The sequence below is a fragment of the Acomys minous genome (assembly GCF_964271855.1).
Source record: "Acomys minous genome assembly, chromosome: 16".
Taxonomy (NCBI): domain Eukaryota; kingdom Metazoa; phylum Chordata; class Mammalia; order Rodentia; family Muridae; genus Acomys; species Acomys minous.
The window spans coordinates 48,293,264-48,319,889 of record NC_140498.1 but is presented as its reverse complement, the minus strand read 5'-3'; the positions used below and the strand labels follow the sequence as shown (position 1 = coordinate 48,319,889).

The window sequence follows — 26,626 nt, the reverse complement described above, 5'->3', positions numbered from 1 at the left end:
GGTGGCCCCTGGGATGGTGACACCTGGGATGGTGGCCCTTGGGATAGTGGCTCCTGGGATGGTGGCCCCTGGGATGGTGACCCCTAGGATAGTGGCACTTGGGATGGTGGCCCTTGGGATAGTGGCTCCTGGGATAGTGGCCCCCTATGCACAGGCCCTGGGAGCTGTGGCTGCAGATTGGAGGAGTCTGTGCTAACTGCAGTGTGGAGTGCCAGAGAGGGGAAGAGGTTCTTGTGTACACAAACAAGCCCTGGAGAAGCAGGGGAAACTTTAACACACAGGTTTATGTCTTCCAACAAAGGACCTGTTGATCCTTTGATGTATGTAGAGCCAGGCTTCACCCATATCTGCCAGAATTCTGTTTGCTTATCTCAGACTCCCCTCGCCACCCCCCACCCCCCAACCTCCTCCACACCCTAACCCCTACCCCAACCCCGATAAATCTTGGGCTTTGCTCCTAAGTCCATAAAACTCATCCTTATAAGATGTCACTTGTGCCTACAACAGCCTAAGTAACTTCTGTCTCCTCAGGGCCAGGCCGATCCTGAGTCCACAGGTAGGATGTTCACCCCCGTCATTCTCCCTGCACCCTTATCTTGAACACCGTTTCTGAGTCAGCACACAGGAAGAAGCCATGTGTGCTTTTAAGAGTTTCAATGCAGGGGCTGGGCATGATGGCGCATGCCTTTAATCCCAGCGCTCAGGAAGCAGAGGCAGGCGGATTGCTGTGAGTTCCAGGCCAGTCTGGTCTACAAAAGGGAGTTCAGTACAGCCAAGACTACACAGAGAAACCCTGTCTCAAAAAAAAAAACAACAACAACAACAACAACAAAAACAAAAAACAAAAAAACAAAAAAAAACAAAAAACAAACCCCCCCCAAAAAAACCCCTTATCTTTTAAAAAGATTTATTTATTTATTAAGTACACAGTGTTTTGCCCGCGTGTGTGCCTGCATGTCGGAAGAAGGCACCCGTTCTCATTTAGATGGTTGTGAGCTACCATCTTGTTGCTGAGAATTGAACTCAGGACCTTTAGAAGAGCAGCCAGTGCTTTTAACCTCTGAGCCATCTCTCTAGCCTTCAACTTACATTTCTTAAATTCACCCGTTTATAGAGTGCCACTGCAAAGTCAGACACCTCGTGGAAGGTTAGACACAAGACTTGTGTCATTGTGCTGTGGGCCTACAGGGCTTCCTCAGACCCCAGGTCCTCTGTAGATGGCCATTAAACGACTGTCTCCAGGGCATAGTCTGCGAAGCCTCCAGTGTGTCTAGTCCTTGTCATTCTGGATGGGCAAAGTGTATAGATGTGGACACTGAGGCCAGACAGATGTTTCTCCTGCACTGGCCACCCATCCAAGCCTGCTGTGGACACTGAGGCCAGACAGATGTTTCTCCAGCACCGGCCACCCCTCGAGGCCTGCTGACAACCAGAGGTTGAGCTTAGAGAGTCTTCAGAGCCCCGTAGCTGAATAAGCCTGGAGCCCCTCCAGGGGCTGTTTTGGCTTCAGGTCTAAGCTACGGGACCAGAGATAAGACTGGAGCCTCAAGGCTCTGCTGCCTGTCCCAGGTAGGCTAAGAAGAGCAGAGAGTATGGAAGGAAGAGTTAGCCTTTCCAACAAGTATCTTCTGCTCTCAGTAGTCCCTTTATCCCAAATACTCCTGGTAGTTCTTTTCTAGAAAGTAGGATCCCAGCCTCCTCCCTGGAGACTCCAAAGACCTGGAATCAAATCCTCGGACGTGCCTAGTAACAGGTGACCAGTCACAGGCTACTCCTCCCATCACTGAGAACAGAGGGCAGCCTGGCACCTCTTCCTTTATTTTGTTGTCGATCTCCTTGGGCTGTTTCCGATGCCTGTCTGATTCTGCATTAGACATGGAAATTACTAAGGACCTGCTGTCTACCTCCATTCCCCAGGCACCCAGGGACTGCAGACTGTCTACCTCCATCCCCCCCCCCAGGCACCCCAGGACTGCACACTGTCTACCTCCATCCCCCAGGCACCCAGGACTGCAGACTGTCTACCTCCATCAACCCCCCCCAGGCACCCAGACTGCAGACTGTCTACCTCCATCCCCCCCTCAGGCACCCAGGACTGCACACTGTCTACCTCCATCCCCCAGGCACCAGGACTGCAGACTGTCTACCTCCATCCCCCCCCCAGGCACCCAGGACTGCACACTGTCTACCTCCATCCCCCCCCCCAGGCACCCAGGACTGCACACTGTCTACCTCCATCCCCCAGGCACCCAGGACTGCAGACTGTCTACCTCCATCCCCTAGGCACCCAGGAACTGCAGACTGTCTACCTCCATCCCCCCCCCCAGGCACCCAGGACTGCACACTGTCTACCTCCATCCCCCCAGGCACCCAGGACTGCACACTGTCTACCTCCATCCCCTAGGCACCCAGGCACCCAGGACTGCACACTGTCTACCTACATCCCCCCCCAGGCACCCAGGACTGCACACTGTCTACCTCATCCCCTAGGCACCCAGGCACCCAGGACTGCACACTGTCTACCTCCATCCCCCAGGCACCCAGGACTGCAGGACTGTCTACCTCCATCCCCCCCAGGCACCCAGGACTGCACACTGTCTACCTCCATCCCCTAGGCACCCAGGCACCCAGGACTGCACACTGTCTACCTCCATCCCCCCCAGGCACCCAGGACTGCACACTGTCTACCTCCATCCCCTAGGCACCCAGGCACCCAGGACTGCACACTGTCTACCTCCATCCCCTGGGCACCCAACTGCCACTGTCTACCTCCATCCCCCAGGCACCCAGGACTGGCCCACTGTCTACCTCCATCCCCCAGGCACCCAGGACTGCAGACTGTCTACCTCCATCCCCCCCAGGCACCCAGGACTGCACACTGTCTACCTCCATCCCCTAGGCACCCAGGCACCCAGGACTGCACACTGTCTACCTCCATCCCCCCCCAGGCACCCAGGACTGCACACTGTCTACCTCCATCCCCTAGGCACCCAGGCACCCAGGACTGCACACTGTCTACCTCCATCCCCCCCAGGCACCCAGGACTGCACACTGTCTACCTCCATCCCCCCCCAGGCACCCAGGACTGCACACTGTCTACCTCCATCCCCTAGGCACCCAGGACTGCACACTGTCTACCTCCATCCCCTAGGCACCCAGGACTGCACACTGTCTACCTCCATCCCCTAGGCACCCAGGCACCCAGGACTGCAGACTGTCTACCTCCATCCCCCCCCAGGCACCCAGGACTGCACACTGTCTACCTCCATCCCCTAGGCACCCAGGACTGCACACTGTCTACCTCCATCCCCCCCAGGCACCCAGGACTGCAGACTGTCTACCTCCATCCCCCAGGCACCCAGGACTGCAGACTGTCTACCTCCATCCCCCCCCAGGCACCCAGGACTGCACACTGTCTACCTCCATCCCCTAGGCACCCAGGACTGCAGACTGTCTACCTCCAACCCCTAGGCACCCAGGCACCCAGGACTGCACACTGTCTACCTCCATCCCCCCCCCAGGCACCCAGGACTGCACACTGTCTACCTCCATCCCCTAGGCACCCAGGACTGCACACTGTCTACCTCCATCCCCCCCCAGGCACCCAGGACTGCAGACTGTCTACCTCCATCCCCCCCCAGGCACCCAGGACTGCACACTGTCTACCTCCATCCCCTAGGCACCCAGGCACCCAGGACTGCACACTGTCTATCTCCATCCCCCCCCAGGCACCCAGGACTGCACACTGTCTACCTCCATCCCCCCCCCAGGCACCCAGGACTGCACACTGTCTACCTCCATCCCCTAGGCACCCAGGCACCCAGGACTGCAGACTGTCTACCTCCATCCCCCCCCAGGCACCCAGGACTGCACACTGTCTACCTCCATCCCCTAGGCACCCAGGCACCCAGGACTGCAGACTGTCTACCTCCATCCCCCCCCTGGCACCCAGGACTGCACACTGTCTACCTCCATCCCCTAGGCACCCAGGACTGCACACTGTCTACCTCCATCCCCTAGGCACCCAGGACTGCACACTATCTACCTCCATCCCCTAGGCACCCAGGACTGCACAGTGTCTACCTCCATCCCCTAGGCACCCAGGACTGCACACTGTCTACCTCCATCCCCTAGGCACCCAGGACTGCACACTGTCTACCTCCATCCCCCCCCAGGCACCCAGGACTGCACACTGTCTACCTCCATCCCCCCCCAGGCACCCAGGACTGCACACTGTCTACCTCCATCCCCTAGGCACCCAGGCACCCAGGACTGCACACTGTCTACCTCCATCCCCCCCCCAGGCACCCAGGACTGCAGACTGTCTACCTTCATCCCCCCCAGGCACCCAGGACTGCAGACTTTCTACCTCCATCCTCCCCCCCAAGCACCCAGGACTGCACACTGTCTACCTCCATCCTCCCCCAGGCACCCAGGACTGCAGACTGTCTACCTCCATCCCCCCCCAGGCACCCAGGACTGCAGACTTTCTACCTCCATCCCCCCCCCAGGCACCCAGGACTGCACACTGTCTACCTCCATCCCCCCCCAGGCACCCAGGACTGCAGACTGTCTACCTCCATCCCCTCCCCAGGCACCCAAGACTGCACACTGTCTACCTCCATCCCCTAGGCACCCAGGCACCCAGGACTGCAGACTGTCTACCTCCATCCCCTAGGCACCCAGGACTGCACACTGTCTACCTCCATCCCCTAGGCACCCAGGACTGCACAATGTCTACCTCCATCCCCTGAGGCACCCAGGAGTGCTGAACAGCACACTTCTCTGGCAGACCAGCTTCGGATGAAGTCAATCTGTGATGCTGAAGCTGTACCCTGCAGCAAGTCACTTTGCCAGAACCAGGTTAGCCTCCCTGCAAGCACTGCTGTACCCTGATAGCAAGACCCCCGCAAAAAGAAATAACCACCAGGACTACATACCGATGTATGTACATACCGATGTACATACATGAGGACCTTTAATGGACTCGGAGCCTGGTTCTGACCAGTCACCACACAGTGGTACCCAGAAAGAGCCCTGATCTCTGGGCTGAGGGTAAATTTATAGATTCCTATCCTTCCCAGTGCCCCAAAGCATGGGAGTCCAACCTAGCGAGCGCCTATTGGTTGAGTAACATAAAGAGGTCTAATGTCTAAAGTGACAAGCTACAGAAAAAGGCTCCAAGGCCACCCATGGCTTAGCTTTCTTTGTTTTCTTTGTTCACTACCTTGTCCAAAGAAGTGTCTGGTTTCTTATTAACCCTATCTCTGGTGGGCAGCAAGGAATGTGACCATAAAACTGGTTCTCTTATCAACTCTATCTCCGGTGGGACCCTTCGGGTCAGTCACTAGGCAACGCTATCTCTAGTGGGGCTGCTCTCTGCAGCTGGCCAGATCATCTCCTGGAGGCCTGTTTCTTACCATTTGCTCCAGGAACCCTGAAATCCAATTTTAGGTCTTCTGGTATCTCAGCATCACTGTTAAGAGAGTAACAACATTTCAGACCTACTGGCACACGCTGAGCAGTGAGGGGCAGGACCACACCTCAGCCAGGACTGCTTAACTGGGCTCCTCTTGCTCCTGTCCCAGATCTTCCTCCACTAAAACTAAAGCTTGCGTCTGTACCCTGAAGATGAACTCAGGGTCACTAGACCTCTGCAGCTGCTTCTTCCTGCAGTGTGGCTGGAGCCGGCTTCAAGGCTGATGATAAATTCCCTGCACAGTTCTCGGCCTTCCCCCCTCCCATCCTCTCCCCTGTGTGGACAGGCCAGGGCAGGTGGAGAACAGAGTAACCCCGTGGTCTTAGGGTGACCTTCGTTGCAGATGAAGGGGTCATTCCTGAAGTCCCCACTCTGAAAATGTCAGTTAGCCCCATTGGGGCTTCCAAGGGGTTTTCCCACCTCCTAGCCCCAACTCAACAGACACTGGCAGCTGCTGGTCTTCAGGGTTAGAGGAAAAGCCCCTAAATGCACTACAACGGCTTCTTACCTCCACCTGGCCTCCACTGGGGACACTCTCCCCACATCCACTCCTGGTGGCAATGGCTGCTTAGTGTCACCGTCCAGAGCAGCAACGAATGGGGAAGAGACAACAGCACTTTCTAGAAAACCCTCCTTGGTGGTCTTAGACCCTGATGCCTCAAGGACAGTCGAGACCTTGGGAGTTGTAAGAGAACTGAACTCCTGGCTGCCCAGATAGTAGAGACAGACTCATTGGAGCAGACCCCCAGGCCCTCCCGTGAGCCCTGCCAGGTGGGAAGCCCAGAGAAGGCACAGGGTCTCACCCCTGGAGATTAGGCAAGCTGCTGGCCTGATTTCAGTGGACCATCTTGTCAGCTATGTAGTGGAGGTCTTAGAAGCTACTAGAACTGATGCTGGTTTGGAAGTGTGTGTGAGTGTGTGTGTGTGTGTGTGTGTGTGTGTGTGTGTGTGTGTGTGTATGTGTGTGTGTGAGAGAGAGATTTACTGGGGATTGAACCAAGGACCTCTTGTATGCAAGGCAAATACCTAGCACACTACCAAACACACACACACAACACACACACACACACACACACACACACACACACACACACACACACACCTCCCTACCCTACCTCCTTTTAAAAATACACTTTTTGAGATAAGGTCTTGTTAAGTTGTCCAGGCTGGCTTTAAACTTGTTTTGTATTTCAGGCTAGCCTAAAACTTGTGATCCTCCTGCCTCAGCTTTCCTTAGTACTGTGATTACAGGCCACCATCACCACTTCAGGCACGGGCTGGAAAAACATTCCAAAAGGCTTGGCCCCTGAGGGTTGTATTTGCCTTGCATACAAGAGGTCCTTTCCCCTCCCCTCCCAGACAACAGTGCTCTGGCCGAGAGAATGGAGTGTGCAGCTGGCAGCCTCTGGCACAGCCAGAGAATCAGAGGGGAGGCAGCTCCTCACTGCACCCCAACCTGGGCCAGCAGGGAAGGAACTGCCCAGAAGCCTGTGGGCAGGGAGAACACGGGGGCCAGCAAAGGAAAGTCAACAGCCTTGTCTTCCTGCCACTCAACTCTCTGTCCCAGGGCAGGCATGTGGGGGCTGAGGAAGGTTGTGTGTGTGGTGGGGTAGGAATTGAAAATGGCAGGGGGAGGGGGTAGAGGAAGTAGAGTGACTGTCCTGGGCCAGGAGACGGCCATAAGGCCTTCACATGTCAATAGCTTCAGTGTGCCCATTTCTATGACAATACTGCAGTCCCCAAGCCAAGCGACACCATCCTGAACACATCGGGGTTTTGTTTGTATTCTTGTTGTTTTTCTTTGCAACCAGCAAGCTTTTGTCTCAGATTTCCAGGTGTCCGAGTCACAGGCCTGCACTACTATGCCAGGCCTAGAAAAATCTGCTTTTCGTAGAGCCTGAAAACTCAGCTTCCAACCTGAGTGCAGCTTCTAGATATTAAAGTACATTCATGCTTTCAACCCTTTTGGTATCCCCACAACATTCTCCCTGCTCCCCCCCTCTCTTGCACACACACACACACACACACACACACACACACACACACACACACACACACACACACACACACACACTCCTGTCACCATCCCTCACTGTCCCGGGTCCGGCACCCTGCAGTGCTGGGCCCTGCTCTCAGTGTCTGACAGATGCCCCAGCGTCCCTTAGGATCCTCTTTGGCCCGGCCCCAGCCCGCGACTGCGCACTGAGCAGAGCCCCTCCCCCCACAGACAACCAGCGCTGAGCTGCAGCGCTAAGGCTGGGAGCATCTCTCAGGCCGGCTGCCTCCTTGGCACCCTAAACCTTGGGCAGTGAAGGGCGGAGCTGGAGCCTGCGCTATAGGGTCAAGTGGTACCCAGGAGGATGAAGCAGGTAGGGCTGCGGGGGATGCCGCGCTGTGAGGATGATGAAAAGGAGCCTGGGATTGGAAGATAGATACTTCGGCCTTGGTGCCTAAAACTGAACTGGGCCCCTAGTGGTAAAGGAGGGTGGGGAAAGCCCAGGGTGATTAAAGGAATAATGCACGGAGATGCACGGAGACCAGGCCCAGGAAGGAAGGGCACTCTCTATGGAGGCTAGGTGTGCACTTTGGGACGGCCTACCAACTGTTCCTGGTGTCCCCCAGGGCCTAGTGGACGATACTGAGGATGTGTCCCTGGACTTCGGCAATGAAGAGGAGCTGGCCTATAGGAAGGCCAAGATCAGGTATGTTGAGACTAGGCTTTGAGTCCCAAGCTGCAGATTCGTTCATTTCCAAACTCATTCATTCAAAATACACGGAGCAACTACTGTGTGCAAGGAGGCACCCTGCCTCCTTGAAGCCTACAGTTGGGTTGGGGGACCGCTAATGTATTAGGCAAAAGTATTAAGAGCGCTAGAAAGAAATTAGCGCGGAGAGGCAAGAGACTGTTCTCATGCCTTAGCACAGGCCAAGGGGAGCTCCTCAAGGGGAGGAGCGTTTCTACTGAGTCTGAATGCTGACAAGCAGGAAGCCAAAGGAGACAAGAGGAAAAGAGTTAGGAACTGAAGGAACAGCAAGTGCAGAGGTTCTGCAGCCCTGTTGGAAGGTCAGAGAACACCGAGGCTGTACGGCAGGCAGCAGGCAGGGGCAGCATGGGAGAGGAGTCAGTGGGGAGCTGGGGAGTTGGGCAAGTGCTTGACGCCCCAGCTAGCCAGACTTATCTTCAGTCAGGTCACACACCTGCTTGTAGCCTTCAGCAGCCAGAAGGAGCAGGACGAAGGTGGAGGAGGGACTTGCAAGCATGCTGGCCAGCAGCCTAAACCCCGAATCCTTCTAGAACATTCCCACTTCAGCCGCACCCACGTGTCTGTTTCCCTCATCTCGTCTTCTAGCTTCTCCTTTATTTTTTTCCTACTGCTGAGGATGGAACCCAGGGCCTTGTGCTTGCCAGCAAAGAGCACTTGCCCCTCTCTCGGCTACATCCTCAGCATTCTTTTATCTTCCCCTCCCACCAGATCTATAGAATAGTTTCTTGGTATGCAGCACATACCTATGATCACTATAACAAATTATCATAAACGTGCTGGGTTCACGTAGCTCAGTTGGTGGAGCTCCTGCTCAGCATTCACAGAGCTCCGAGCTCCATCCTCAGAACAGAATAAACAAGGCATGGTGGTGCATATGCGTGCTTACACATGTGTGTGCGTGTACACACACACACACACACACACACGCGCGCGCGCATGTGCACACGCTCCTTGTACCTCTCAATATAAAGGTATTTGTGACAGTATCTCAAGCCTACTCAGTGATTTAAGATAATGTACAGCTCCAGATTCTTTAATATGTGAGGTCAGCGTGTGGAGCTCAGTCAGTAGAGTGCTTGCCCAGCGTGCAGGAGGCCCTGGTTCCAGTCCATTCCTAGCACTAAATAAACTGGTCCTAATAGCACACGCCTGTAATCCCAGTGCCAGGGAGGTGGAGGCAGGAGGTTCAGAAGTCTCTGGTTATCCTCAACTGTACTGTGAGTCCAGGACCAGCTTAGACTGCATGAACCTCTCTCTCTGTCTCTGTCTCTGTCTCTGTCTCTGTCTCTGTCTCTGTCTCTGTCGGTTTCTCTCAGATCCTTTACCAAACAAAGGTACCAAATCCCCTTTTCCATAAAATGCAGCATCCACAGGCTCCAGAGATTGGGACCCAGATATTGGAGGCACATTATTCATTATTCCATACTGTAGGACTTGGAACCTAAGTGAACGAGTTTACAGAGCATCTAAGTAATTCTGTGTTCCGTGCCTGGTGAATATCACGTGAATGCGTGGCCCTGGGCTGGTGGCTGGGGCTATGCCATGTAGATCCCAGGCTCTGCCTACGGAGTTATCCAGGCTAGTGTGTAAGGACACTTCTGTCCTGCTTTGTGGTGGGGCTGCCCTACACAACCCCTGCTTGCTTCAACTAGCTTTCTCCTCCCTTATGCTGCTCAGGAGCCCCTGCCTGGGGAATGTCACCACCCACAGTGAACTGGGTCTCCCTACCTCAACTAACAAGGGCAGTCCCCACAAACATGCCCATAGGTAGATCTGGTCTGGATAATTCTACATTAAGACAATCCTCAAATGATCAAGTTGACTGTTAAAATCAGGCAGCCCAGATATAGTCACCAGATGTAATGTGGCGGTGGTCACTAGCTACCTGTGGCTACTGAGCTTTGGAACTGTGCCTTGAGTTATAGAATTTGGTTCTGTTTAATTTTGACGTAAATTTAAGCACCCATGTGCAAGAGCTGTTTTTCCGGGGAAGGATTTTGTTGGGCAGTGTTGGAGTTAGTACTGTAGGATGAAGACAGCGCCTCAAGTCTCGTTCCTGTTGCTGTGATAAAATGCCCCCGACAACTTAGAAAGGGAAGCATCTTGAAGAAAGAAGCGTTTAGTCTGGTTCACAGCTCAAGAGCCAAGTACGCCGCATGGCGGGAGTCACCTTGGCAGGAGCTCAGTGTGCTGGCCACAGTAAGTCTTAGTCGGGAGGTAGAGTGGAGTGCTCGTGCTCAGCTCCATCTCCCATTTTTATAGTGGCTAGGATCACAGCCCAGGGAATGGCGCTGCCCACAGTGGGTGGTCTCCCTTCCATCAGTTTACTCAGGATAACCCACACTGGGCACGCTGAGAGCTCTGTGTCCGTGGTAATTCTAGCTACCCACAAGTTGACAGTTGAGATCACCCATCATAGGCTGCTTTAGGGGCAGAAGAAAGCAGAGGCTGGGAGGGTGGCCCAGGAGGGACACCTGGGAGGTACAATCCACCTTTACTGTATGGTAGTTAAGGTGTGGGGGATGGAGAGGGAACTAGGGAGATGGATTAGTGGATAAAGCACTTGCTGTGCAAGCCTGAGGACCAGGGTCAGGCCTGAGCATCCCCAGCACCCACGTAAAAAGTTGGGTGTGACTGTGTGTGCCTATAACTCCAGTGCTTGGACACTGGAGACAGGGTTCCTGGCCACTAGCTTAGCCCCCTAAAAAAGTGAGGTATAGGCTCAGAAAAAGGCCCTGTCTCAAGGTTAGTGCTCTCTTCTGGCCCCCTTCTGGCCTCTCTCTCTCTCTCTCTCTCTCTCTCTCTCTCTCTCTCTCTCTCTCTCTCTCTCTCTCTCTCTCACACACACACACACACACACACACACACACACACACACACGAGTGGGATAGGGACAGGTAGTGGCCCAAAGTTAAAGAAGCATTTGTGGAGCAGGGATGCTGAGCTTGGAATGTCCCTTGAGGGTTTCCATAGCCAGTTTCAGTGGGCAGGAGGAAGGTCCACCTGGGAGCTGGAGGTATTACACTCACAGCAGGTCTGGAGGCAGCTGCTCACCGCTCTGTTTGACTGTTTGAGAGCTCCCAGTCCCAGAATCCTCTGATGTGCCAATGCTGATTCATCAGCCCGCCCAGGGACTTATGGGATTCACAAGGGATCTGAAGTGTAGGCAAGCCTGACAATGAATGCGCTCAGCAGTGTGGAGAATTTGGCTATTTTGTTTTGGTTGTAGTGTGGCTTTTTGAGACAGGATCTCACCCAACTGCAGGGTTCTCCTGTCTCTACCTCCCAAGCACTAGAATTATAGATGACCCCCCACACCTGGCCTGAAGGGGATCCTATTTACTTATTTACTTACGTTTTACTGTGGTGAGGGTGGGGGTGGGGTGGGGGAGAGAGGGTCTCTGTAGCCCAGGCTAGTCTCAAACTTGCTATGCAGTCAAGGATGATCTTGAACTTCTGATCCTCCTGCCTTTCCCTCCTAAGTGCTGGGGTTACAGATGTTCACCGCCACACCTGGCTTAAGAGGCTCTAGAATGCCTTAGTTGGGGTTTCTATTGTTGTGATAAAGCACCATGACTAAAAGCAATTTGGGGAGGAAAGGGTTTATTTGGTTTAAACCCTTAAGTCACAATCCATCCCTGAGAGGAATCAGGGCAGGAACTCAAGCAAGGCCTGGAGACGGGAGCTGAGGCAGACTCTGGAGGAGTGCTGCCTACTGCCTTGCTCTCCCTGCTTTGATCAGCTGCTTTCCGGATGGTACCCAGGACCACCTGCCCAAGGGTGCTACCGAACCCATTGAGCTGGGCGCTCCTCATCCATCGCAATCAACAAGTCCTGCTTCCCAGACGACTCTAGCTCGCATCAAGTTCACATAAAACTAACCGCGCAGGGCTTGGATCCAGGACCTAGGCAAGCATTCAAGGAGTTCTTAACTGAGGTGTCTGGGTGGGCTTTGAGGGTGGTGGCAGTCCAAGAGCCTTTGAAAACTCTTATCTGAGATTCACATAAGTTATTTTATGAACTATGTGAAACATATCCAAATTTTAATTTAATTACTAAAGAGGCCAAGGTGGGGGGGGGGGTATGAAATGAAAACCATTGTTTGAAAATTTCTTCTTTACTTTGCATTGTGCAACAGAGAATTCCTAGTCCCATGTCGGTTGCATGTTGGCTTTGACGTCAGATGCTGTTGCAGAAGGGGGCTACAGCCAGAGTCCACATCTTCCCTCATCATCAGTGGCTTTGGGACTGTGGACACGTCACCATGCCTTGCCTCCACTGGCCTATCTGTCACACACAGAGGCTTGGACCAGTTTGGCCCTGACGTGTGGCTGCTAAGCAATTTACTCAGTAACTGTCCAGCTACTGGGTGCCTGATGTGTGTCTATAGTTTCAGGCCAGGGAGGTACAGAGCTATGCCTGGGGTTTCTTGGGCACCAGTGGAGGGTGTAATTCCATAACGTAGCTGGAGAAGACATACTGCCACCTTGTGTGAGTGTGTGTGTGTGTGTGTGTGTGTGTGTGTGTGTGTGTGTGTAAGAGTGTGTATTATGAACATGTGTGTGATACTGTGAGTATATGTATGTGCGTATGTGTGAGTGTGTGTGTGTGTGTGTAAGAGTGTGTATTATGAACATGTGTGTGATACTGTGAGTGTATGTATGTATGTATGTGTGAGTGTGTGTGTGTGTGTGTGTGTGAGTGTGTGTGTGTGTATTGTCTCCCAGGTGGCTTTCCATTTCTTTTTAGCTAGTTTTTCAGGCAGGGTCCCCAAATATAGCCTAGGCTAGCCTTGAGCTAGCTTCATACCTTGGCCTCTGAGTGCCAAGATGTGAGGCTGTGCTACAGCACCCAGTCCACTTTTTATTTTCTTTCACTGTGATTTTTTTTTTTAAAGACAACATGTCTAATCTGTTTCCCCATGGTGCAGGACTGTTGTGTTGGGTAACTTCGCATAGTTGCAAATAAGAATTTCTTAATCCTGCAAAAGTGAAACTCCTTGCCCATTTTTTTTAACTGTTCTCCATTCCCATTAACCACCTGCTAACCATTCTACTTCCTGTCTCTACGAATCCCAGTAGTCACTTCATGACCACGGAGCCAGTGTGTGCCCTTGCCGGCAGCTCCTTTTCCTGACTAGAATGTTCTCAAGACTCACCCCTGACTCTTCACCTCACTTTTTTGTTTGTATGTTTGTGTTCTGGGTTTTGGTTTTTGGTTTTTCGAGACAAGATTTCTCTATGTAGGCCTGGCTGTCCTGTACTCACTTTGTAGACCAGGCTGGCCTCGAACTCACAGAGATCCGCCTGCCTCTGCCTCCCCTGTGCTGAAATTAAAGGCGTGAGCCATCACTGCCAGAATCTTCTCCTCTTTTGAGGCTGAGTATCAGCCCATTTTGTGAGTCTGTCGCACTCACTCACAGACAGCTGGTGCCTTCCTCCTCTTGTCCCTTGTGACTAATACTGCCCTGAAAATGGGTTTGTGGACCCCACCTTTGAGACCTTGCCTCCGATTCTTCTGCGTGTATTTCCAGCAGCGGGCTGTGTAGGCTGCGTGAAGTTCTCTTTTTATGTTTTGAGGAACTTGTGAACCGTTCCCCAGAGCAGCCAAACATTTTACAGTCAGACTGACATCCAAGGCACCATCTCTTCACACCCTTGCTAACTTGGCGTTTTCTGTAGGGCTTTTTTTTTTTTTTTTTTTTTTTGGTTGGTGTTGTTTTAATTTTTGAGGTAGGGTGTCACATAGCCCAGGCTGACCCCATGCTTCCTACGTAGCCCAGGAGGAGTCGGATTTCTGGCTTTCCTGCCCAGGGTTGGCACTCAGGACCATGCCTCTGTATCAGTCTATACAGTGTAGGACTGAGCCTAAGATTCCATGCTTGGCCAGCACTCTCCAGCTGGGCTACACCCCCAGCCCATGAGACATTTTGTTCTTTTGAGGTGGTCTCATTATAGACCACCTGGGCCATATCATGTGTCTGTTTAATCATAAGACACCTGGCATGCCATGTGTGAGTGTTTGGGTGTATATGTAGGAATATTATGGGTATGTGTGTGTGAGTGTATATATATGGGTGTTGGTGTAAGTGTGTTATGTGTATGTGTGTGTGTGTGTGTTGTATATACATATGGAATCAATAATTGTACATCATATATATGGATATTTATGTATGGAGATTTATTATAAGAGCTTGGTTCACACAATTTTGGAGCCCGGGAAACGCAGGATCTATTAAGAAGCTGGAGCTCAGAGCTCCATGAAGTCAGTGAGCACCAGTCCAGGTCTTTGAGAGTGGGGGGCCCAGTGTGACGCAGGGGCTAGCACTCTCTGCACAGAGCAGTCTGTGTGAAGGCCTGGGGCGTTCTGATGATTACCTGCTCTCTTCCTCTCCCTGTTGCTCTGTGCTCAGGCCATGGTAGAGGTTGAGTCCATCTGCTGGGGTGAGGAGCTCCTTTGCTTAGTATCCCATTCAAATTCTAGTCCCTTCTGGAAACTTCCCCCAAGACATACTCACAAATAGTGTCTTATCATCCAGCTAGGCACCCTGTAGCCCAGTAAAATTATACAATGTGTGGTCTGTGTGTGTATTTGCACGTGCGTGTGTATGACAAGCACCCCCACCCCTGCACCCATACATGTGCTCAGATACATGTGCACGTGTGTGCATATGTGTGGAGTTGAGAAGACAATCTTGGCTCTCATTCCTTGGGACCAATCCACATTGTTTTTTGAGACAGGATCTCTCATTGGGACCTGGGACCTGCCTTTTAGGCTGGGCTAGCTGGACAGGGAACCCCAGAGATCTGCCTGTCTTGTTTCCCAAGAACTGGTATTACAAGCAGGAACTACCGCACTTGACTTTTCATGTGGTTGCTGGGCCCTGAACTTGGGTTCTTATGCTTGCAGAGCAAGTCCTTTACCAACTTAGCCATCATGGATTCCAAGTTTGTCTCTAACTGGGTATTTAGCTACATTGAATTCCTTTTTATGACCAAATACCAGTGTTTGGGTGTGCCACGTTGTGTTTATCCATTCATAAGTTGGTGGGTACTTGAGTTATTTTTGCTTTTCAGTTCTCATTAATAATGTGGCTGTAAGCGTTTGTGTCCATGTTTGGGGATATGGCTTGTGTTTCAGTTCTCTTAAGTACTCACCTAGAAGTGAAACCCCATAGTGCTGTGGTAACTCAGCTGGACAGTGCAACAGACCGTCTTTGACCAGTGGGGTGCAGGGGGGGACTTTTAGCCACCTTGGGGAATGCATGGGTCCCAGGTTTCTGGTCAGGGGGAGCTGGATTGAACCTCAATTCAGCATCTCCCAGCCAACACCTGCACCCTGGGGTTTGAGTTGAGGATGTCTTTTGGGGGGAGGAAGGTGCTGGCCTGCAACTCCCATTGTAGCCAAGGGTAACTTTGAATTCCTGATCCTTTGACTTCCACATCTCCAATGAGATTACAAGTGTACAACGCTACTGCCATGGCCAGATCACAATCGCTCAGATTATAGTGGGGTGACCTGTGCACTGCAAGTCATTAGCAGAGTTCCTGCCTCTGCCCACTAGGTACCAGGAACATCCAAACCATCATTTGGTGTATTCAAATACTGTATGTGTCCCCTGTAGACAAAATTGCCATTTCAGGAACATGAATGTAGAATATTCTCTATTGGGGGTTTTGGGAGTTTTGTTCCTTAGTTAGTTGGTCTGTTTTTTTGAGATCACTTTCTAGCCTGACCTTAGTTCTCTATTTATAGCACCAAATGGCTGTGTACTCCTGACGCCCTCAAACAGCTGAGGTTGTAGGTGTGCACCACCATGCCCAGCTTCTATCTAGAGTCCGGGTCTGGATAACTTAAAGCTGGTGTCTAAGGGAATTGGAACTGTTTCCTTACTTCTGTGTGTGACATGGAGCCAGGGGAAGGTGGAGACAGGAGCCAGGGTGGCCAGGTGAGTGGATGGCAATGCTTGGGGTGGCTTGGTTGCCCAGTCATTCTTGCAAAACAATTTAAACACAGCCCTATTTGCTATACACTCCCATACACACACACTCACACACACACACACACTCAAAAGCACACGCACACACTCACACTTGCACAACCACGCTTGCACACACCCTTGCACGTGCGTGTGCCCACACACACTCACACACACATACTCTCACACACACTCACAAGCACACACTCACACTTGCACGACCATGCACACACATGCACACACACCCTTGCACGTGTGTGTGCCCTCGCACACACACTCACACTCGCATGCACACACCCTGCTCCAGGATAATAAGGAAATTATAATTTTGATTTTCTTATTAATCCCAAAAGTCCGTTCATTTAGTTGATGAAGAACCTCACCAAGGCTCCCAGCTGCCTTTGGAGAGCAAGTCATATTTGTCCCTAGCTCTCTAAAAGCAATTTTGAAAAATATAGAAATAAGACACATAAATAAAAAATGTAAAACCCTGGAGGAGAGAGAGCAGGAAGGAGAAGGACGGAGCCACGGGGACAGCACCAGGAACATCAGGAGAAGTGAGCCGGACCTAGGAGATGAGTGAAAAGACCAGAGGCTGGAAAAGACAGCACAGTCAGCCTAGCAACAGCTGGCTTCAGAAGAAAGGAGCCGAGATTCCAACTCAGGTCCCAAGCCTCATGCCGAACTGCCTCCTGGGAATCTCACCCTTCTTCACGGGTACAATTAAAAAGAAAGCCACTCCTCCATAAACTGCACCCACCTTCAGCACCCTCCCTTCAGAACTTCAAGCTGCTGGTGCTCACAACACACTTGACACTACTGGGGCCTCAGTTGAATAAATAAAGCAGTACGTGAATTGGAAAACAACACCAGCCACAGCCCCCGGCCTGGTGGAGCACACCTTTCACCCCAGCACTCAGGAGTCAGAGGTAGAGGGAGCTCTGTGATTGGAGGTCGACCTGAGGCAACAGAGCAGGTTTGCAAGTTTGCAAGTTAGACTTAGCTAAAGATCCTATCAACCCCCCTCAGAAAAACAAAAACAAACAAACAAACCAATCAATCAGACAGACAAAAAACAAAAACAGACATAAGCAAGTAGCATCAAGGCTTCATTTTAAGGAAGGTTCCGGAACACTCAGGAAAATAATCCGAAAAATCAGGGAAGTTGTGAGATTTCAGTTCTCTTTGATCAGGCACATCATTACTTATTTTGAAAGGAATCTGTCACATCTCCAACAGCTCCACTTCCCCTTACATGTGTATTTCTTGTTCACATGAACTTGCCTGTATGAGCTGTGTCAGCAGTGAGGCCACTGGATTGAACCTTGACACCCCCCCCCCATGTCTGGAAAGTTTTGGAGAGAAGAGATGTGTATCAGTCAGGGTTCCTGGGTCTTCGTTTTAGATCAGGACGGGGAGATGCTGAAATGCTGGTGCAAGGCTCAGTCCTACACGCCAGCCATGGACGCTGATGACACTGCCTTCGTAAAGATTAATTTAGGAACTCCTGGTTGAAATCTAGGTTCTTTACAGCCCCCTGTCGGACCCTGGTCCATTGGCCAGACACTGTGTCCACATCTTAGGCTCTTGAATTTATTAAGATGTCACTCAGCTGCACACTCTGGCCTGGAACAAGCCTCTATGACTAAGGTGTCAGTGCGCTGGTGACGCTGTCACAGTTGTCTGCTCAGACAGGACAGTGGAGGTGCTGGGACATTGTGATGGAGGGTCTATTGACCCCATCCACGTTTGCAGAAGTCCCACACTGGCGTCCATGTGGTTCACAGTAGAAGGGTTCAACATTCTATTTTGTTTGGTGCACTCTGGCCCAGCCTATGCCAGGCAAACAGTAGGCACCCAATCAGTGGGCTAGTGTTTAAAGCTCAGTTTGTTTAATGGTATTTCTGAAACAGTGTTGAAGATCAAATGAAAAAAATATTTCAAGCCAGGCAGTGGTGGCACACACCTTTAATCCCAGCACTCAGGAGGGAGAGGTAGGTGGATCGCTTTGAGTTCAAGGCCAGCCTGGTCTACAAAGTGAGTTCCAGGACAGCCAGGGCTACACATAAAAAAAGCTGGATTGAAAAACAAAACAAAATATTATAAAATTCTGTGTTCTTGGGCAATTTAAAGAAGTTCACATTAGGATCAGTGATTATTTCACATTTAAAAAATGAGTGTATGTGCATGTGTGTGCATGCGTGTGTGTAGAAGTGGGTGCATATGTGTCGTGGCACTGTAGAGGTCTGAGGAGAACTTATAGGTGTCCGTCCTTCCATCCTGTAGGTCCCAGGTGAGCGCAGGTCATCAAGCTTAGCAGCGCCCCGCTGACCTATCTGTGGTTACTTTGAATGCCAAATTAATCTGCCAACAAAAATACACATAGACACCAAATACAAAATGTACTATTTTCAGCACGGTGGGACATTTTAATGCTCAATGAAGCTCCAAATAAAGGAACTGTAAAATACCGCCACCAGATATGTTAACGTGAAAAATAATGCTTTGGATTAATACTCATAAAAGTTTTTTTTAAAATATCTTTCAAAAATATTTTCTTTTAGAAATTAAAATATATGTGTGAAAGTGTTTGGCTGTGCATATATTGTGCCCCACATCTGTGCCTGGTGCTCATGGAAGTCAGAAGAGGGAATCAGATTCCCTGGGATTTACAGACTATTGTGCACTGTCATGTGGGTGCTGGGACGAGAGCCCAGGTCCCTTGGATAGCCACAAGCGCTCTTACTGATGAGCCAATCTCTTCAGCCTCATAAAAAGATTTTGAAAACGCCGTTTAAGAATAGCACTACACAGGCAGGCACGAAGGAGTGTTCCTGAGATCCCAGCGCCTTGGAGGCAGAGGCAGGAGGATCAGAAGTCCAAGGCCAGTCTCATCTATACAAGGAGTTCAAGGCTAGCCTGGGCTACATGAGCCCCTACCTCAAAATACAGCAACAAAAGAAAGGCACAAATAGCTAACAAACGCACTTACCATGCTCACTCCCCCAAAGTACTTCACTGTGCATTAAGAACAGAAAAATCTAGAAGCAGAACACAGGGGTAGAGCCTTAGCCATGAGCTAGTCTACAGTTTCTATCTGCGGGTCCTGTATAGATTTTGTCCTGTCGGGAGTCAGTACTGGCAATGCTGCCTGGGCAGAGACACTACTCAATGTTATGTCTCTAACAGTATGTTTCTATTCCTGAACCCGTCACTACCACAAAGGGCCCACTCTCACCTCCGCTCCTGTTTACCTGCAGACCTCATGGGTTTTGTCTTTGTGAAACAAAGTCTTACTGTGTAGCCTAGGCTGGCCTCGAACTCACAGCCCTGCTGCCTCAGCCTCCCACATTTGGGTTCTTTCTTTTGTTGTTGTTGTTGTTTGTTTGTTTTGTTTTGTTTTGTTTTGTTTTTCGAGACAGGGTTTCTCTGTGTAGTCCTGGCAGTCCTGCACTGGCTTTGTAGACCAGGCTGGCCTCGAACTCACAGATATCCGCCTGCCTCTGTCTCCTGAGTTCTGGGATTAAAGGCCTGCGCCACCACCGCCTGGACAGATTTGGGTTCTTAATTATCTTTGCCACCCAAAAGATTCTTCCAAGAGAGGAAGTGGGTTGCATATCTTTATTTTTCCCCTCAGGATGGGGCTTGCCCAGGACCTTGTGTGTGTTAGATAAACTATGTACGTTTCCCCAGCTCTCTCTTTCTACTTTTTGTTTTCAGACACAGACTCACTAAGTTGCCTGGATGGCCTTGAACTCAATCTGTAACCCGAGAAAGACAGCCTTGAACTTCTCTGATTTTTCTGCTTTGGCCTCTGTGAGATTCCAGGCCTGCCTCCTGGTGACATGTCCAGGAAGATTTCAGAACGCAAAGCAGAAGCCATTCAGGCTGGGTCTGGAACAGCTTTCCTTGCCGAGCAGTAGGGATATTTTGACAACTGTCATGTGGTTGTAGAAGAACTTGAAAAGCCAGCCTGTGGGGACTCCCACATCTGGAGTGAGGACTCAGCGCCAGCTGAGTAGAAAGGGTGTCACTCAATTCTCCCATCATGTAACCTCCAGGGCTGTCCTGCCCAGAGATGGCCTCTGTCTCTGCCGTGCCCCACATGGGAGGCTGTGCTGATGCTTTTGGTTTTGGGGAGCCAGATGTGGAAAACGTGTAGCCAAACTTCAGCGAAGCATTTCTGATAGCAGAAACTGAAATGGCTGGAAGTGGGCTAGAGGGCTGGGGACAGTTAAAAACATCTCTACTCTTCTGGTCTGCCATGACCAGTCTCCACCATGTGCCCCCACCACCCTGCCCTGTCCACCTAGATGGACTGGGAACATCTAAAACTGAGATAACCCTCTCCTCACCCAGTCTCTGTCATGTACTCCGTCATGGACATGTAGCGAGGTGAAAGTCGCTAAGCCAGCCTCCCTTCAGCCAGTCAGTTCCTGGGAAGTATACTTCATAGAGGGAATTCAAACACACCCCTGGATTCTTGCAGTTCATTTCCAAGTTTGTCGGGGCCATGAGCCAGTTCCTTGCATCCCCCAGTGGGTGACCAGTGACTGAATTTAAACTATATCTATGAACTCACTGATGACTACAATTGATTCCATGTTTAGTTCATTTTCTGATTGGTTGGCTGATGCAGCCCACACATGGCCTGGTTTATGGAGGTCAAGTAAACAGCCTGTGTGTCTTAGGTAGGGTTTTATTGCTGAGACTAAACACCAAGACCAAAAAGCAAGTTGGGGAGGAAAGGGTTTATTTGGCTTACACGTGCAGATCACAATCCATCATTGGAGGAAGTTGGGACAGGAACCCAAGCAGGATGGAACGAGGAGGCAGGAGCTGATGCAGAGGCCATGCAGGGGTGCTGCTTACTGGATTGCTCCCCCATGGCTTGCACCCCCCATGGCTTGTGCCCCATGGCTTGCCCCACATGGCTTGCCCCCCGTGGCTTGCCCCACATGGCTTGCCCCACATGGCTTGCTCCCCATGGCTTGCTCCCCCATGGCTTGCCCCCCTCCATGGCCTCCTCAGCCTGCTTTCATATAGAACACAGGACCACCAGCCCAGGGATGGTACCACCCACAATGGGCTGGGCCCTCCCCCATCAATCACTAAGTAAGAAAATGCCTTACAGCTGGATTTCTTGGAGGCATTTTCTCAACTGAGGCTCCTTCGTCTGTGATGACCTTAGCTTGTATCAGGTTGATACAAAGAACCAGCCAGTACACTGTGGAGTCGGTGCTCTCTTCCCATCTTGACGGTTGCAGGGATTGAACTCAGGCGGTCAGGCTTGACAGCAAGCATCCTTATCTACTCAGCCTTGGCCCACCTTGGCTAATGTGTGCTTCTGTCTTTGTGAGTTGTCTCTCACAGTGTAGCAGTTTCTCTGTTCTTTAGAATACCCCCAAATGCCCAGCCTCATCATATCTCCATCTCCTCCTGGGAATCCAGAGGCCGTGCATGCACTCACCTGTGCTGTCAGCCATGCATGCACTCACTTGTGCTGTCAGCCATGCATGCACTCACCTGTGCTGTCCGCCATGCATGCACTCACCTGTGCTGTCAGCCATGCATGCACTCACCTGTGCTGTCCGCCATGCATGCACTCACCTGTGCTGTCCGCCATGCATGCACTCACCTGTGCTGTCCGCCATGCATGCACTCACCTGTGCTGTCAGCCATGCATGCACTCACCTGTGCTGGCAGCCATGCATGCACTCACCTGTGCTGGCAGCCATGCATGCACTCACCTGTGCTGGCAGCCATGCATGCACTCACCTGTCCTGTTAGCCCTGGATTTTTTGCTAGCCCCGATGCTCTGGAGAACTCAAAGGCAGCTGCAGTGTTCAACACTGTCCAAATAGGCCAGTTTCCCTCCAGCTACAGGCAACTGCATCCTGGCACCATCTGTCAGCAAACTAGAAAGGGCAGACGCCTCTCAGAGGACATGGAGGCTCAGCCAGTGTGGACCTCGGCAGTGGATTTAGCACTGTGCTTCCACCACACCCCCACGCAAGGCTCTCTGCGGCAGGCCACCTGTGGATTGCTCTTTTGCTTTGAATCTAGGCAGTTTGTGTTTCCTCCAAGCACCAGGGGCCTTGTCTATGAAAACACTCATTGTTCCCTTCTTCATGTATTTTCTTTGGATTCAAGATAAGTATTGTGGGTTGAACGAGGTCTGTGCTGAAGGAAATGTTAGGACTCACTTCACTAGCTGAGAGCCAGGAATTACAACACAGTTAAGAATATTTACTCTGAAGGCTGCCTGCACAAGACAATTTTCCCTCTATATTGAGATATTTCAAATATTGATGAGCTAGGGATAGCTCAGTGGGTAAAATCCTTGCCGTGCAAGCGTGAAGACTCGTGTTCAGGTGCCTAGAAAAGCCAGGCATGGTGGCCCACTTCTGTGACCCTAGTGTTAGGCAGGTAGAGGCGGGGGGGGGGGTGTAGGAAGTGGGGGTGAGTGAGAGACAAGAGGATCTCTTGACTGCTAATCTAACTAAAATAGAATGTTTCAGGTTTAGTGAGAGACTTTGTCTCAAAAACAAGGTGCTGAAATGAGGATGACACCAGATGTTGACCTCTGGCTTACATGTGCGCGCGCGCGCACACACACACACACACACATTTATACACACATACACACATACATACATACATACATAGACACACATCCATACACACACAAGTACACACATATGCTCATAAATACATACATACACACACACACACACACACACACACACACACTATGTATGCTAAAACAGCAATGCCTTTCTGAGTGGGTGGGAACACATTCCATAGGCAAAAGGAGCAGGGAGGACTTCACAAACCCTTTAACGTGTCCCCAGATTGTATACATATCTGGTTTCTACCGCTAAGACCTGAGAGTGTGGCTCTGTCTGGGGGCCACACCTACACTTGAGTATGGACCCTTTTTTCCCAGAAGCCCCCATGGCCCCCAACGTCCATTCATTCTTCAGTCTGTTAAAAATCTCTTCTTAGTCCATCGTCTCTGGCGCTGGGGTGAAGCTTAGTTGTACACTGCTTGCCTAACAATCCTGAAGCCCTCGGCTCATCCCCATCATGCACTTGGGAGACAGAGGCGGGAGGGTCAGAACACCAGAGCTCCTCGGCCCCCCCCCCCGAGACCATGAAAATGCGACTCACTTCCCACACTCCTCAGCCACCCCCAAGACCCTGGTCATTTCTACGTGGAGAAGCACTGAGCTCAACAAAGGGAAGATGCAGAGCAATTGGTCCCCAGTACCAATGCATTGTTGTCCCTCATCCTGGCCACCAGGCAGTATCCAGGCCCTTTGGGGTGTCATATTTCTCGTGTGATTGTCCCGGCAACTACATCATGCTGGTGCTGCTGTGGCTACATCTATATGCCTTCCTCTGCTCCCAGGAGTCCAGCCCCCACAGACTGCAGCTGAACAGGCTGGCTCATCTCGTTTCAGACAGCAGACGGCCACAAGAGGTTCATTCACCTGTCCAAGATCATACAAGTCCTCAGTGGAGGAGCTCGGACATGGGCGGGGCAACCGCCAAGTTCAGAGTCTGGACTCGACCTTCTCATGGCTGCCCACTCTGTAGTCTTCTTTCTGAAGGACAGCCAATGACATCAGAGCCTGCCCTCCTCCTAGGGTCCTTTCTCCTCCTTTCTGTCCCTCCTTTCTTCCTTTTAGCAGCACTGAGTACATTCACAGTACCATGCCCCCTTCTCTGCTAATTCTAGAATGTTTTCATCACCCCAGAGGAAACCCCACAATAGAGAGTCCCAGTGCCCCTTCCTCATAGCCCCTGGCAACCACTGACACACCCTCCGTGTCATTTGCCTGTTCTTGATAGGCCATAGAAACGAAAGCATCACACCTGACCCCTTTGTCCAGCTTCTTTCACTTAACATGGTGTTTGTAAGACTCAGCCACATAGTTGGGTAATTGTCCTTCGGCACCCAGGGGGCCTGGTCCCAGGACTCCTCTTGGGCCACAACCTCGGGATGGACATATCCTCATATAAGATGGCATAGTTTTTACATGCAATTTATGAACATCCTCCCATGTGCCTTCAGCCACATCCAGAGGACTTGCAGCATCTAATACAATGACACCTACACAGGCAATAGGCTATATTGCTTAAAAGATGATGATTTTAAAGTCTTTACGTGTTCAATATATTATTTATGCATGTAAGTTTGGGATGGGGTAAGGCTTGGGGGGTCAGAAGTGGGCAATCACCTTCTACCTTATTTTGTGAGATGGGGTCTTCCAGTGACCCTGGAGCTTCCTGGCCAGCAACCCCCCAAAAGTTGCCCTCCCATCTCCATCTCCCTAGCACTGGAACTCTGGGTACAGCTGCCATGCTCAGGTTTCTAGTTGGGTCCTGGGGATCTGAACTCAGGGCCTCGTGCTTGTGTGTGTCCGCACATTTCCATGTGAGGGTAGACACAGCATTTGTACAAAGGTACTTCATTGTCTCTCTTCACACTTGCATTGTGACACAATTGACCATTGTAACCATTTTCTCTTTTTAAAGATTTTTTAAAAATTATATTTCCTGGGCCAGTGAGATAGATGACTTAGTGGGTTAAGGCTCCTGCTGCTAAGCCTGAAAACCTGAGGTAGATGCTGGGCCCCACAGGGCAGAATGCAAAGACTAAAGAAGGCTGTCCTCTAACCTCTATGTGTGCTGTGGCACGTGCACACACACACACACGCACACACACACACTGAATATGTAAGTGTGAACAGTTGGTTCTTTCCTTCTACCATGTGGGGCCCAGGGATTGGATACGGTCTGAGTAATTGTTTTAGTTATTTTCAAGTGAGCAGTTCTGTGGTAATAACTTCACTCATTTTGTGTGGACACCACCACCTGTCTCCAGGAATTCTCCATCTTTCCAGACTGTACTCAGAAAACAGTCCCCACTGCTCCTACCCTAGCCCTCAGTGCTCAGTGACCTCTCTCCTTCTCTCTCTCTCCCTCTCTCTCTCTCTCTCTGTGTGTGTGTGTGTGTGTGTGTGTGTGCGCGTGCGTGTGTGTGTGCCTGCCACATGTGTGCTGGTGTTCTCAGAGGACAGAAAAGGGTGTCCACCTTCCTGGTGCTGGAGTCAGACAATTGTGTCATGGGTGATGGGAACCAAAGGTCGGACCTCTGCAGGAGCAGGTTGCGCTCTTAACCACTGAGCCGTCCAGCCCCAGCCCGTCTTTCTATCTCTGTCTCCATGATTGTTCCAGGCACCACATACAAACAGAGTCATGGACCATCTGTCCTTTTGTGGCCGCCTTCTTTCATTTAGCATCAGGTTTTCAAGGGTGGCCCACACTTCATTATAGCTGATGGTATTACACTGTATGGTTAGATCACAGTTTGCTTATCAATTGGCCTATTGGTGGACATTTGGGGTATTTCCATTTTGACCCATTGTGATTAATATTGCTGTCATTGGCTGTATATAGTGCATAGCTTTTGATCTCTGCTCTCAGTTTATTTATTATGTATACAGCATTCTACCTGCATGTACACCTGCACGCCAGAAGAGGACACCAGATCTCATTATAGATGCTTGTGAGCCACCATGTGGTTGCTGGGAATTGAACTCAGGACCTTTGGAAGAGCAGCCAGTGCTCTTAACCTCTGAGCTATCTCTCCAGCCCCTGCTCTCAGTTCTTTGTGGCTCTATGTTTTTAGAAAACCCCAGAGCCCTGGCCAATAGATGGCTCCAGGGGTCCAGCGGCATCAGAGAGCAGATCAGGCCTGACTTGGTTTGCACTGGTGCCAGGCTGAGAGCTAAGGACCTATATAATCCACTCTAGCCTGAGCTGAGCAACCAGGGCTTGCTGTGTCATCCCCATGAGCTCCCCTCTGACACCGAGCCAACCGGCTTCTAAGGTTGGTCTATCTCTTTAAGAAAAAATAAAGAACAGAAACAAAGGGAGAAATGTGTGGTGGCTGGAGGGAAGTCTCCTCTGTACTTCCACACAAGGCTCGCTGTGCAGACTCTTTAGTGGGAACTGAGCGCTTGGCAACCAGCATCCACCGCAACATCCTCATGGCCTCAGAATCCACCCATCCAGGCTCAGACAGGCTCAGGAGGCCATGTTGTCATCTGTTATGATGGAGACAGCATTGCGCCTGGAGTATTTTGGAGAAGAATGAGAGGCAAGAGCCTTGGTGGCACGTTCTGAGTGCACACAGCCCCCGGGGGCTCCTGGAGAGTGAGAGAGATCTCTGCCTCCTCAGCCTTGGGTGCCCTGTGTCCCCCACTACCCCCTGCTTTTCTCTGGGCTCTGAGCCAGTGCTGGAAGTGAAGAGGGCTGTTGGTGACGAGCCGAGATGGCACTGGTGCTGCAGTCGCAGCAGCCTTCAGGACGCCAGAGGGAGCGCGCAGGTAG

The 26,626-nt window shown here is 51.2% G+C and overlaps 1 protein-coding gene across 1 annotated transcript in view; it reads left to right on the top strand.

Annotated features, from left to right (window-relative positions):
• The first annotated feature begins 7,539 nt into the window (after positions 1–7,539).
• TVP23A (trans-golgi network vesicle protein 23 homolog A) overlaps positions 7,540–26,626 on the top strand; it is a 34,636-nt gene continuing 15,549 nt past the window's right edge. The window contains exons 1-2 of the mRNA XM_084763501.1: positions 7,540–7,848; positions 8,102–8,181. Of these exons, the coding sequence (XP_084619627.1) occupies positions 7,840–7,848; positions 8,102–8,181 (89 nt within the window). The 5' untranslated portion in view covers positions 7,540–7,839. The remainder of the gene's footprint in view (positions 7,849–8,101; positions 8,182–26,626) is intronic.